The sequence below is a fragment of the Periplaneta americana genome, chromosome 2 (genome assembly GCF_040183065.1).
Source record: "Periplaneta americana isolate PAMFEO1 chromosome 2, P.americana_PAMFEO1_priV1, whole genome shotgun sequence".
Lineage (NCBI taxonomy): Eukaryota > Metazoa > Arthropoda > Insecta > Blattodea > Blattidae > Periplaneta > Periplaneta americana.
In genome coordinates this window covers 149305598-149320171 of record NC_091118.1, presented here as the reverse complement: position 1 = coordinate 149320171, position 14574 = coordinate 149305598, and the positions used below count along the sequence as shown (strand labels likewise).

The following is a 14574-nucleotide window of genomic DNA, read 5'->3' as shown; positions in this document are numbered from 1 at the left end:
AGAGACTATAAGGTTAAGCATGCATACAGTGTTCGTTATACGCACGAGAAACGTATTCCCATTCAATTGCTGCGATACAAAACACATTTTCAGTTGTAATCTGGCCATACCTCACGTCATTCATAACGTAACGACAGTCTAAGCACACCTAACCTAATATCCTCATGTTGTGGTATAAATTCCTACCTTTACTTAAAGTAATATAAAATGAAAACAAATTCGCCTACTTTGAAACGAAACGTGTAATAAACTTCCGCTATAATCTTCGCACAGAACTACACTCCTCTCAAGATGTTCAAACTGGCTGAGAGCTTCTTCACGTCCATGAACATGAGTGCGATGCCCCCGTTATTCTGGAAGAATTCCATATTCGAGAAACCGACAGACAAGACGGTCACGTGTCATGCTTCAGCATGGGACTTCTACGATGGTCAAGATTACAGGTAAGAACTTCAATACAAAAAATGTGCCAATCATTAAGATAGACATCAGTTTGATAATCGTATAGGTGAGGGATACAGAACTGGCGAGAGAGGGGTGGGAAGCATGGGGAAAGAGTTGGTTCCCCGTCCACATCCACTGGCGTTGAATGATGTATCTGTGACCCGTACGCAATCACATAAGACAGACACTGAATTCAAATTCCCTCCCCTACCAAGTCAATGAGCGGGGGTGGAAGGAAGGGGTGAATGATGTATTTCGATGAGTGACGTAACGATACAATTGGTACCCAGTTCTGCAAGTCTGATATAGGTACTTGCTAGGTCCAAACCCGTTTGGTAAATAACAGCGACGAAAATTCGATTAATTTTCCTTCAAAAGGGAATTAAAGTTATGGTTTTATGAAAATGAAGACCTGAAATAAGTAAGGCTGTGAGTGCCAAAAATGAAAAATTTATCAAATTTTTTGGCGGTATATGACAATAGGAACAGCGTTGTTTCTAATGAAACATTTAGTATTTGCTTCCGTGACTAAACTGAACTCTGGATAAGAATGACAATACTCTGGAGCGAAAGTGTTTTTTTATTCAATAATTTTGTTTTCTGCGTAATGTAGGCTACTTCTGTTCAAGTGTTAAAAAAAAATTCTTCCTTCCTTTCTTCTTTCCATCCTTCACCTTTCTTTCTCCTTATCTTTTTTTTTTTGTCGTTACAGTAGAACCTCGATTATCCGTCACCCTATTAACCGATTGGCGGATTATCCGACTGTCTATTTCTCGCTCTTTTTTTGCAGAAATAAATAACTTATATGAAGTACTGTTTTGTACATCATGTTATTGGGGTTATGCATATGTTTGTGCTAGAGAGTGTTATTACAAGCCATTTTCGTTACACAGCAATATCTACTGTTCGAATTGCCGTTCTATAATATAACTTGTACCTATAGCCTATAAAATGTCTTCCATGGGTGTTAACAGAAAACGTGTTGTGCTAAGTATCGAAAAAATGGAAATAATTGAATGGTTTGAGAAAGAGAAACTGTGGCTCATCTGGCATCAGAATACGAGATTGGAGTTACAACTGCGTGATTTAATAAAAAAAAACAAGGATAAAGTGTAAAAATGTATGTAAATCTACAACATGAGACCTCTTTTATTCCTATCTTTCCTGAGACAGTCATTAAAAAGGGTTTCATTGCTTCTTAAAATCCCGTCGTTGACAACCAGACTTCAATTAGTGAACTTCTGATCCACTGCAAAGCGAGTTAAATGCAAGATCATGGAGGAAATTACAAAATATTTCTTGGTACGAATTATCCGATTTTTTCAATTAACCGTTCAGTCCATCCCCTTCATTAGAACGGATAATAGAGGTTCTACTGTATATTGCACTCGTTGATTGTTGACGGTGTAGGAACATTGACTCAACTGTAGCAGGACGAATCGTCCTTACTGTAGTATTTGTCCTGCTATGCTCTAACATCTGAAGGCGTGCCAACATACTTCTTGCGCTTTTTGCGCTACCAACTTTAACTCATCTGCCTCCACTGTGACGAAAGTTGTTACTTATGCCAATCTTCATCTAGATAGAAACTCAGTTCAGGTCAAGCAGAGAGTATAAGACTCAAGAAAAGTATAAAATATTGTGTCTTATTACAAAGATTGTGTTTGTAGTAGCGACAGTTCATCTTTGTAACCGTCAACGTAGGAACCAATTAACACGGAGTTCGAGCACCGAAAGGATATAATTCTTCATTATAGGTATAACAAATTTGAACGTTCACTAAATCGTTGACACTTTGTAACTGAACTTCAGAAGAGAGGTTATGAAATTGCCTTTCTGCTTGGCCTGCATTCTCGCACTCATTGCAGTCTATTTTCTTTTCGTTTTTGGCTCAATTTTCTGCTGTTCATGTGCATGCTTTCTTTCACGCCACGTTCTCGTTCGTTCAGCATCTGATTTTGGCATATTTTCTAACAAAAAGGTTTTGAACAATGTAATTTCACTCACTCGCTTAGATTGTATAATGTCTCGAGACTATACAGAAGAAGCACTACTTAGCAGCAGCCCTACTCCCACTAATTTGTATTAATTTGTGTATCGAGGAAAACCGCAAATATCAACAACTTTATTTACTCGATAACACAGCAATCCCATAGGAACAACACGTAAAGTCTTAAAAATGTCAGTCAGAGAACTTTGTTTCACAGCGAAAATATGTATATGTATTACATTGTTCACCTGTGTAATATGCAATTTAAAAATTAACTACACCAAGGCTAGTTAGGTGAGAAAGGATAACAGTTTAATCGCCAAGTAAATCAACAACCAACCAACCAAATTAATGTGGGAGAGATCAAGTGATATACATCCAACAATGGTCATTCTAACGGTATATTATAATTTTTTTATTATTGTCGACATTCTTTACTTTTTTCAGTGAAACACACAGCAGAGTCACTATATGCCAGTTTCTGTCTGATGCTTTTCCAATTCACTGCGGGCTAAAGCAAGAAAATTCACTATCACCTTTACTTTTTTACTTTGCTCTAGAATACGTCATTAGAAAACAGAAGGAGTTTGGAATTGAACAGGTTACATCAGCTGCTGGTTTATGCGAAGGACGTGAATATGTTAGGAGAAAATCCACAAACTATTAGGGAAAACATGGGAGTTTTACTTGAAGAAATTAATGAGATAGATTTGGAAGTAAATCACGAAAAAAAAAAAAAACAAAGTATATGATTAATTGATTATATCTCATGATCAGAACATGATACGAAATGAAAATATAAAAATCGGAAATTTATACGTTGAAAAATATCTTACAGCAACAGTAACAAATATAAATGACACTCGAGAGCAAATTAAACGCAGAATAAATATGGGAAATGCTTGCTATTATTCGATTGAGAAGCTTTTGTCATCCAGTCTGCTCTCAAAAAAACTGAAAGTTAGAATTGATAAAACAGTTATATTATCGGTTGTTCTATATGACTGTGGAACTTGGACTCTCACTTTGAGAGAGGAAAGAGGTTAAGAGTGTTCGAGAATAAGGTGCGTAGGAAACTATTTGAGGCCAAGAGGAATGAAGTTGCAAGAGAATGGAAAAAGTTACTCAATGCAGAACTGCACGCATTGTATTCTTCACCTTACACAAAATTAGGAACATTAAACCCATCCAGACGTTTAAGATGGACGGGGAATGTAGCACGTATGGGTGAATCCAGAAATGCATATAAAGTGTTAGTTGGAAGACCTGAGGGAAAAAGACTTTCAGGGAGGTCGAGACGTATAGTGGACAAAACATAATATGGTGAGGTACAAAAAAATATATATAAAAAACTGCAATTCAGTGCTATCAACCTAAACGTAAAGCATTAATGTGAATAAATGTTCATGGTTTAAAAACCTTATTGTTCTTATCCCTCAGCCAGTTCTTAAAACTTCATTACATTCACCTCTATTATTTATTATTTTCCAATTTATTTTGCTACACACATTCCTCTTTCGAACCTAATCAGAAAATTGAGAGGATAATATTAAAATGGATTTGAAGGAGGTGGGACATGATGTTAGAGACTGGATTAATCTTGCTCAGAATAGGGACCGATGTAAGGGCGGCAATGAATCTCCTTAGTCTCTAAAAGCCATTTGTAAGTATTGTTTACTTCTTTTTGTCACACAATTGGAACAAAATGACTTTCTTACATACAGAGGCTCTCTAACAGTCTCCTTTTCCTTATCGGTTAGTCCAAAATTTGTACAGTTGATTTCTATCCAGCTTATCTTCTAACATGTTGTATTGATTAATTTTCTTCAGAATGTTGTCCCTTCTGTGTCCTTAAAATTCCGTAATTTCTCTTGTGATGTGACCAAATATAACCAACTGTTCTACTCAGAAATGTCATGTATCCTGTGCTTAATTTTGATATCTTACTTCTGAAGAGTAATATTACCAACTTGTTGTGCTGATTAAGTCAATTACTCAAATTTGTTAAACTTGAAAATTATTTCATCAAATGCAACTTTGTCTATCATGTTCATTTTCATATTATAACTAGCATCTCAGATATTTAAAGCTGTGATAATGAATATGGTAATATAATGATCGTCACTACCTCGACTGATTTAAAATTAATTGAAAATACCGAATGTCGCGGTCGGTAATAGACCTTAACGCGGCGTAAGTGCTATCAGCGAGCAAGTCCAAACATGCTGGCAACTCAAAATCTTCAGTCTCGTTAATGTTAATGACAACCGATTCCGTAATAAAGTATTCATATTCAATATAGACATTTTAATTGATACATATTCACCCTCAACTAAACAAGTGCCGATATATGCTGAAAATGTTGACCTTCTTGTTTCAAATTTTTTGGCATCACTCGCTGTACATAATAGTTCGTAACAGTAATTTATAGAGCTTTAACTTTAATAACTTTGTAGCCCTTTGCACGCAACTATGCCAAATACATATTTGTTGCGAGAATCGCCAAAGCAATTTGGTACAGAATTTTCATGTCGAAACAAATACCTGAAGACTCTAGGCTAGAATTCGTCACTCTTTTTCAGCTATTGTTTCTCTAACATTTCCCGTTTCCCAAACTTTATTCACCAACTTGTATATTGTGATATGATAAGGAACACTAACGCTTAGAACCTGAACTGTGAGCCATTTATATACGTCACATGCCAACTTTATTAACACATAAAGTTGTCGTTCAGTCAAAAATGTCCGTATAAATCGTTGACATCTCTGTTAAATTTATCATATCACTTTGATCAAAAATCACTCAAATGAAGAAAAGCTAGAAACAAGTTTAGACCACACAAAAGCACACGCTCGACTGAATAGCCGCTGGCTTGTGCGCGGAAAGCCCGGCCCGGCCTTGTCCTGACTCGCTACCGTCAGTGTCAGTGCTGTATGGCGGTCGATTGAAAATTGGATCACTCAGTAGAACTGATTAGACAATGACTAAGCTTTTAATACTGGACTGTAACTGATTTTGTATTGCAATAGATTCAATATACTTTGTATAATTAATTGATTGTTGGCTGAAGCGTGAAAATAACACGGTCTGACCAAGAAATTGTCATAGCAATGTCATCATGAACTGAAGTCATGGATCATTTTGCTTTTCGTCAAACAGTAGTTACTATTCATTTCTAATAAATCCTCAAACAGTAGTTAATGTACTGTACATTTCTAATAAATTCTCAAATGTTCATTTATAATTAACTCTTATATTATTTTACTCTACAGTGTAAATAACATATTTGTCGTCTCTCCTATGTTATAAAAAACTGGTAGTTAGTGCCATATATGGTAATATAATTATTATAGCAATAGAATAGAAATAGTTTGACTAACTGAAAGTACTTCTGCGCAGGGTCAAACAGTGCACACGTACAAACATGTTAAACCTGGCTACAGTGCACCACGAGATGGGACACATACAATATTTCATGGAGTACAGAAATCAGCCCTTCATGTTCAAAGATGGGGCCAATCCAGGTCAGTTGTATATTCAAATAAATGACATGACAATGTATTTTATTTAACTAAAAATATACTGTACACTTTGTATTTCACATCATCTTTAAAATCAAAGACTTCTGTTGGGAACTATTAAATGAGATAGCATAAACACTTGTGGGTCAAATTATTGTAAAATTACGAAACTCCTGAACTCAGCAGACACAATGTTGCAACTTCTTCACGAATTCAGAGGATAATACTATTGCTGTGTTGTTGTCGCTTTGTTTGTGATATGAATTCCGCCAAAAAAAAAAAAGTTCTCCCAGAACACAAATACAGCCTTATTGGTCAGTCTATATTTCTGTGTATTTTTATCATATAACTCCAGTAATGGTCCTATTCACAAAAACTGATGATGACATTCAGTCCTCTATTTCCATAGGCTATATAACGATAATACTAATCATTTTCTTCTAATCTCCTTTCGATCCTCGTCTTCTTCATGCCAACTCGATTTATTTTGGATTTTTCACGACTCCTTCATCCAGAATATAACCATTCAACAATTTTACTTCAAATAACGTTGATCTCTCCCGCGTTTTTGGCGCCAATGATGTCACGTGTCCGCTACAGGTATGTTTTCATGCCATTTACTTCGGGAGCTGCTCGGAGAAGCGCCGATCATATGACGTTCGTACCTACTGTAGTGCTTGTGGCGTCGACCTGTAATTCATTGGCAGAGTGTCTTGCTGTTGCACAGGGTTGACTACACATTTAAGGAATATGCTGATATTGTACGGCGAAGCCCGGTGTAATGTGAGGGCTCCTCGTCAGTTGTATGAGGAGAGTTCTCCACATAGCCAGACACCCTTCAACACCCTTTTTTCCAAGGTTTATGGTCGCCACATCGAGCCCTTCTTGTAAGTGGACGCACAAGCTGCAAAACAACGTACAGTACGCAGCAGAAGTGGGAGAGTTCAACGTGTGTTGTGGTGTTTTGCTTGTAGAGGGGAAACGGTACGTTTCCGGACATGAGTTCCTATGCAAAACATGACTTTCTCGGTCCCCACTACAAAGCCCTCAAAGTCTGTAATGGAAATTTAGATACACACTGTATTTAATCAATAACTGTACTCTTTACTTGGATTCCTGTTGAATTCTATATTTTAGAGGACCTGTCCAACTGTAATAATTCAGCTCCTCGCTTCAAATTCATTTCAACTGCTAACAATTTCTTTTTTAACGTTATCAGATGCTAGACTTCTAATCCACATGTCAGTATAGGCCTACTTCTTTGAGTAGTATTTTAATATAATAAAACATTTTATTGTAATAGATGTAGAATCCACACCTGTGGAGTAACAGTTAGCGCGTCTCGCCGCGAAACCAGGTGGCCCGAGTTCGATTCACGAACGGGAAAAGTTACCTGGTTGAGGTTTTTCCGGGGTTTTCCCTCAACCCAATATGAGTAAATGCTGGATAACTTTCGGTGCTGGACCTCGGACTCATTTCACCGGCATTATCACCTTCATCTCATTCAGACGCTAAATAACCTAAAATACTCTCGTCGTAAAATAATCTACAAAAAATAGATGTAGACCTATTGCTTCCAAACTACATACATTAATTAAATACCTACGCTTGTAAGTAAAGGGTTGTTATTATCTACTCCTACTATTTTGACCATGTCGATGGTGTTTAAGTAAAAGGGCTTAACCTTCATTTTTTTTAAATTGGGCTTTTTACTGTAATCACTTAAATTTTAATTACAACATGTTATAATATTACTTTGGCAATTATGTTTACATTCCACATATATTAGGTAACTAATAATGTGTTAAATTTTAATTTTTGTTGTTCCTGAAACATCACCTGTTTTGTGGGATAACCCTTTTACCTAAACACAATCGATATTATTTATTTAAACTCAATTCCAACGCTCACGTTCCAAGGGGTTGACATGGACAATACATTGTCTGTGAACAAATTTAATTTCGGAATATGTATTGTATGACTTCCTCGTGTTAAATTATGTCGTACCTGGTTTACATGTTCCGAAGTGATAAAGTGTTAAAAGTTGTGTAATCAAGATGTACAAATTTAATGCTCTTAAATCCCCTACAGCGTATTGGAAGTGTTTCTCAATTGATGAAAAAAACACTTTTACAACTCTGCAATGCGTCCTCCAGGCAGCTCTGTCCTCACCCTCATGAGGATTATGAACCAATATTATACATTAATTAGTAGTGGGACATCCTGGTTAAATAATAGGCTTGGTGTATGACCAATAATTGAGACAACACAGACCAAATACTAGACGAGAGACACTTTTACTGTCAATGAAAGGAAAATAAATCTCCATTTTTCTACAGGGAATCGAACCTTAAAAAACATAGTATACATTTGGAAAATATAGTAGCCCTAATTTGTTAAGATCATGGGTTCAGATCCCATCTAGAGATTGGAAATTTTTTCGTTGTCAACGTGACGTCTTGTGTTATCTGCACGGAGTTCCAATGTCTACGTCATCGAGCAGCCCTAATGCGAACTTTGACCATAGCATAAGATCTGTGACGTTAAGGGGAGAGGATGATATTTTTTTTAACTTTTTTCCTATTTGGTGTAAAATATTAATTTTTTGTATGTAGATATCTCATAGCTGTGGCAACTCAACCAAATAAAAATATTTTGAAAAAAAGTTATTTGGGGGCCCAAATTTGAAAAAAAATATATACCCAATGCAGGATTGTACTAAAACCGATATATCTAAACCGTTTTTAAAGATAGATTCAAACAGTTTTTTGCAATTTATTTGCAAACGCATGTTCTACAAACTGCCTGTAACAGAATTTTGATATTAGTCCCTACGTTTGTAAAATAAACAATTACAATTTAATAACAATTTTCTGATTTCCTTTCTTGCAAACAAACGGACGTATGTTTAAAATGAAATCAATTAACAAAATTCTGTTACAGAGAAAAGTTTCCTAATAGTCTAAAGAATGTGTGTTCTAAATTTCATGCATGTATCTTTAATAGTTCAGAAATTATATCCATTTTTGTCTCGCAATGTAGCAAAAAAAAAAAATGAAGTTACTGGAAACCGATAAATGCAGGCGTGTGATTTAAATATCCATAGCGCAGGAAGTTTAAAAATGACGTCTCAACATCCGATAAGGACACAAATACCCACAAAATGTAATGCAATGCATTCCACACATATCAAAGGATATTTTAAAGAAAAAAAATATTTGAAAATTTAATTTACCGGAAACAACAATAAAAGTGGGCGAGTGATTTAAAAATCCATAACGCAAGAAGTTTAAAAATGGCGACTCAACATCCGATAAGGGCACAAATACCCACAAAAGTTATGCTATGCATTCCACACATATCACAGAGTATTTTAAAGAGTTTTTTTTTTTTTTTTAATTTACTCATTTTTCACCAAAAAATACCATCCTCTCCCCTTAAGAAAGAAAAAGGAGTAAAAAACATTTTATTGAATTTATATATTATAAAACTTAAATACAGGTTGTCTCAGGGTTCCAGGAAGCTGTTGGTGACGTCATATTCCTTTCCATGATAACACCCAAGCATCTGAAAAGCATCGGCCTGCTACCTGCGGATTTCGAGAGCAGCTACATGTCTGATATCAATCACCTGTTCCACGTTGCTCTTGAGAAAGTGGCTCTCCTGCCTTTTGGTTACGTCACTGATCTGTGGCGGTGGAACGTTTTCAATGGAAAGGTCACCGCTGACCATTATAACTGTCATTGGTGGAAACTCAGGTATTTAATACGCCAAATATTATTTCCACAACACTTTAATAATAATAATAATAATAATAATAATAATAATAATAATAATAATAATAATAATAATAATAATAATAATAATAATAAATATTTTGTCAGTTACATATGTCAGTGCTGGGAGCTCGAATTTTTTGGCGTTACTTTAACCTTTCGATAATCTTGTTTAGTTTCAGAATCCAAAATTCAGTGAAGCGCCAAGCTAATATTTGGAGTAAATTTAAGGCGATACAGAAATAATTGTTTGCACAATAGGCATATACTGTAATAGTTCCTTCTTGCAGAGAATTATACCAAGGTGTAATTCCTCCTGTTCAAAGAAGCGAGGCAGACTTCGATCCGGTGTCCAAGTACCACATCGCTGCTAATGTTCCCTACATAAGGTACACTTAACATGAGACCAAGTAAGGTTATAGTTCAATGCCTATTTGACAACTTACAGGAACTTCAATGTGACAATTCACTGAGAGCCTTTACCGTTTGTCCAGGTATTTCATAAGCATAATACTTCAGTTTCAAATTCACCGAGCACTGTGCATCAAAGCTGGGCAGTATGACCCCGACACCATGTCCCCACCTCTTCACCATTGCGATATCTACAACAGTACGGAAGCGGGAAGTTCCCTAAGGTAAGAATTGTCTGCTAAGAATTCCAATATTATTCTCTAGAAAAGAAAAAAATATTATTTTTCACTATGAGCGAATAGTAGTTTCAGGAACGAAGTTCCACCTCCATCATCATCATATTTGCTTAACGGATTTTTGTAAGAGACAATATTGAAAAATATTGTAGTAGATCAAACATTCACGAATATGCCACTAGGTCATTTGATGATTTGAGTTCTAAATATTGTCACACTTCCAAAGCGCTGAAATGGTAAATCATATTTCATGAAGGAAAATGAAAGTTTAAAGGGTTAGGTACAGTTTACAGCAGTAACATTTTTGGAAATATTCAACATTTTTTTCCTCCATTACTGTATCTTGTACAATAATGAAAATGGGTATGTGCAAAAAAAACACTGTCCTGCTATATGAAAAAAAAAATACATTTTTACGATTTAAAAAGTTATTTATATATTTTCTTTTTCAAAAATCAAAATGATAGCAGTTTACTGTGCAGTGATGAAGCGTTTCCCTCATAACTCATAAACTTGTTACCTCTTTCATGTTCTCTCTCTTTTATTTTATTGCTGAAACTCATGTTTACAATATCATGTTCTTTGAACTACATTCCTTAATAAATAATATTTTTTTATTTGGTGTTGGAAGAAAATACTGATATTCGACCATTTTTAAAATGAATTTATTTTTATAAGACAATCTATCAAAGGTAGAGAAGTGATTTTGCATCATATTGTAGATATGATATGCATAAATGCACAAAATGTTGGATAGTTTTTGAGTTATGTGGGAAATGCTTCATCACTGCACAATGAACTGAATTTAAAAAAAAAAAAAAAAAAAAAAAGTAAATAATTTGTTTTTAAATCGTAAAAATATTTTCTTCATATAGCAGAAGGACAGTATTTTACACATACTAATTTTCATTATTGTACAAAATACAGTAATGGAGGGAAAAATGTTGAATATTTCCAAAATTTTACTGCTGTAAGCTGTACCGAACCCCTTAACTCACATTTGCCTTCTGTGAATGTATAACCAAAGTTAAAATCACGACATTCACTTACACAGTGATTACCAACGCAGTCAACATAGATCTCATGTAGTTCAAACTTTTTTCACTAGGAGCAGTGCTCGCAATGGCTACCATTCTTAAAAGTGTCGAGATCTCCCAAATGTCGAAATGCCTCAAAACAGCCCAAATAATAAAATTCTATACAAGCGACTTCAGTCTATAAGACATTTTATTATATTCAACCCAAGAAATTCGTAGGCCTAATTAAAATCTGAACACTTATATCACTTCTACCCTGTATGTGTAATTACAGGAAAATGATGAGTCTGGGAAAGTCGCGACCATGGACTGAAGTACTGGAAGTCGTGACAGGTTCCCGGAACATGGAGGCAGGTGCCATGCGAGAATACATGGCACCCCTCGAGAAATGGCTAAGGGAAAACAACAGAAGATACAATCAATACATTGGATGGACCAAGACAGGTAGGCTGTAGTCGACAGAATAGATACTGTAGTGTAGAATAGAATAGAACAGAGTGAAAAGAGAAGGATAGGATAGAGCAAGACAGGTCACGATATAATATTAACAAAAACATCATATTGCGGAATAATAGAGAGAGGACGAGATCATTTGTGGTGAAAAGGACTGCAATGAAATATGAGATGGCAATGATAATGAAAAATGGGAAATGGGAGAAGAAACAATTAAAACACTGCTATCGCACGTCTTTGTAACAGAACTTTGGGGGAGAGGAATTGTCTATGCGAGCTCTAAGCCTACAGGCCACTTGTCTCACTCATTTTGACTGTTCCATTTGAAGGAACATGAGATAATTTTGAAAGGAAAATCCAAAAATTGACGTAACATGATATCTACCACAATTGGAGTGGTTAGCCAGTGCTGACATACTGCGGAGAAATTTTAATTACTTCACCTTTTATAAACGAAATAGAACATGTCCAAAACCAAGCTCTCAGGCTCATTACTGGTGGAATCAAAACAATTCCAATAGATTCTATGAGATTCCTCACTAATATCATCAGCATCAAAATGACAATAAAAGAAAAAGCACTGATTCAATATGAAAAACTTATCAGATTACCAGGAAACAATTGGCATTCATACAGTCCTCTCTGTAGATTAAAAACTCAAAAGAATTTCATATCTATGGTTAAAGTATTAAATCAGAAAATCCGAATTTAAAAAAAAAGCTTACAAATTAAACCAAACCCTTTAAGTCTATTAAAATATAGAGTATAATCTAAATTTAACACAAGAAATACTGAAATCAGAAGTAAACAATGAAATAATGAAACAATTGTCTTTAGAGACAATTAATATTAGGTACCCTCCACAAAAGTGGCTTCATTTATACACCGACGGATCCTTGATCTCCAGGGAACAAGGTGCCGGTGCAGGTGTTACGTGCTGTCTCTTCTCACTTTATAGATCTCTTTGATATAGAACAACAAGTTTTGATGGAGAAATCATTGCAATAAGTGAAAGTCTCAGGAATCTTCTATGCCACATGAATAAATTTAAGAATGCAGTTATATTGTCAGACTCCAAAGCAGCTATTCTATCAATAGTCTCTAAACACACACTTTCATCTCAAACAGCAGAAATAACTAAAATGCTCTCTCAATTAATAGCACTCAATAAAATAATTGTATTGCAATGGATACCATCCCATTGTGGAATCCTGGGAAACGAGAATGCGGATGCTTTAGCAAAGAAGGGCAGCACTGCTACTTATAGACTTGTTACTAAATCTACGTATTACTCTGTGAAAAGATTTATTAAATCTACATACTTAGACTTCAACAAACAAAATTTGATAACACATTCTTAAGGGAAAAAAACCTCTCTGCGTCTTAATCCACAGTTAATTCCCGATTTACCACGAAAATCGTCTGTAGCTGCATTTAGATTGGCAACAGGCCATGGTTGTTTGGCCAAACACCTGCATAGAATTGGAATATATCAGTCCCCTAACTGTCCATTGTGCAACTCAAACCAAGAAATGGATTCGGAACATCTCAGAATCTGTGTTTCAGTTGCTGACTATGATAATATCTTTGAAAAATATTGAAATGCAAAAGGTCAAATGACTTTATTGTCAAACGCCTGGAATAAGAAAACAACAACCACAAGTGGAGTAGGAAGGTCACACGCACGAATCAACAGCAGTAGGTTGCAGAATCGCCGAAGACGGTTAAAGACATGGGCAAAGCGAGTGGTGCGTCCCCGTCTTCACTGGATTAGGAGTCCGGGCCCTGAACTGGATGAGCAAAGCTCGAGTGAGCTCGCATATATGACGTGATTTGTAATGTCTTATTCATGTCATTCAATGTTATATAACAACCTTTTTTCATTGAAAATGACGACAAACATGTTTCATAAGCCTATATTTGATTCACAGGTCACCACTGCCTGCCAGTTTCGCCATACTGACGTTGACTCTGCGTCGTTTACCAGGAATTCACCATTACTCATACTTCTCGTTCCGGCTATTGAAAGACTTAAGTATAACCAAGACTGTGAGAAAATTTCAGAGTTACCTCCTAAGTTGAAACATAGGCCTAATTTAATTATAAACCTATTTTAAAACTACCTCTTAATGTTAGTTGTGTTTACCGTTGTTTTATTCAAATGTTAAAATAATAGATTGATTTACCAGTTGTCAGTTTTATTTATGATTTACATTGAACAAGATGAATTAAAAATGCATGTTATTCCTATTGCAAATATTCCATTCCTGTCCACATTCCAACAATACTCTGTCTTTTCGTTATCCTTAAACTTATCCCTTGAAATTTAATTTTTAAATTTCTTCCCCTACCTTTACCGCTCTTCCCTTCCAATTAACATTCTTCTAATTTTGCATATCTTCCTTCTTTTCTTTATTCTGTCTCTCAATCTCGTATTTCTAATCTCCTTTCATCTCAACCTCGCATTTCTTTCATTTCTTCCCCTCCGTAGTGCTTGTCATTCTTTCTCCTAATTATTCCTCTCTCTCTCTCTCTCTCTACTCCTTCTACTCATTCTTCCTCACTCGCTAGTCCTCCTCATTTTTCCTCTCTCCCTTGTCCTGATTCTTCCCCTCTCCCTACTGCTCCTCATTCTTCCTCTCTCCCCAGTCCTTCTCCTCATTCTTCCTTTCTTCCCAATCCTTTTCCTCATTCTTCCTCTCCCC

The 14574-nt window shown here is 35.6% G+C and overlaps 1 protein-coding gene across 1 annotated transcript in view; it reads left to right on the top strand.

Moving 5' to 3' along the window:
• LOC138695203 (angiotensin-converting enzyme-like) overlaps positions 1–14050 on the top strand; it is a 28920-nt gene extending 14870 nt beyond the window's left edge. The window contains exons 7-13 of the mRNA XM_069819663.1: positions 274–443; positions 5835–5959; positions 9468–9714; positions 10023–10121; positions 10227–10367; positions 11691–11860; positions 13801–14050. Coding sequence (XP_069675764.1) covers positions 274–443; positions 5835–5959; positions 9468–9714; positions 10023–10121; positions 10227–10367; positions 11691–11860; positions 13801–13832 — 984 coding nt within the window. The 3' untranslated portion in view covers positions 13833–14050. The remainder of the gene's footprint in view (positions 1–273; positions 444–5834; positions 5960–9467; positions 9715–10022; positions 10122–10226; positions 10368–11690; positions 11861–13800) is intronic.
• Positions 14051–14574: the final 524 nt, after the last annotated feature.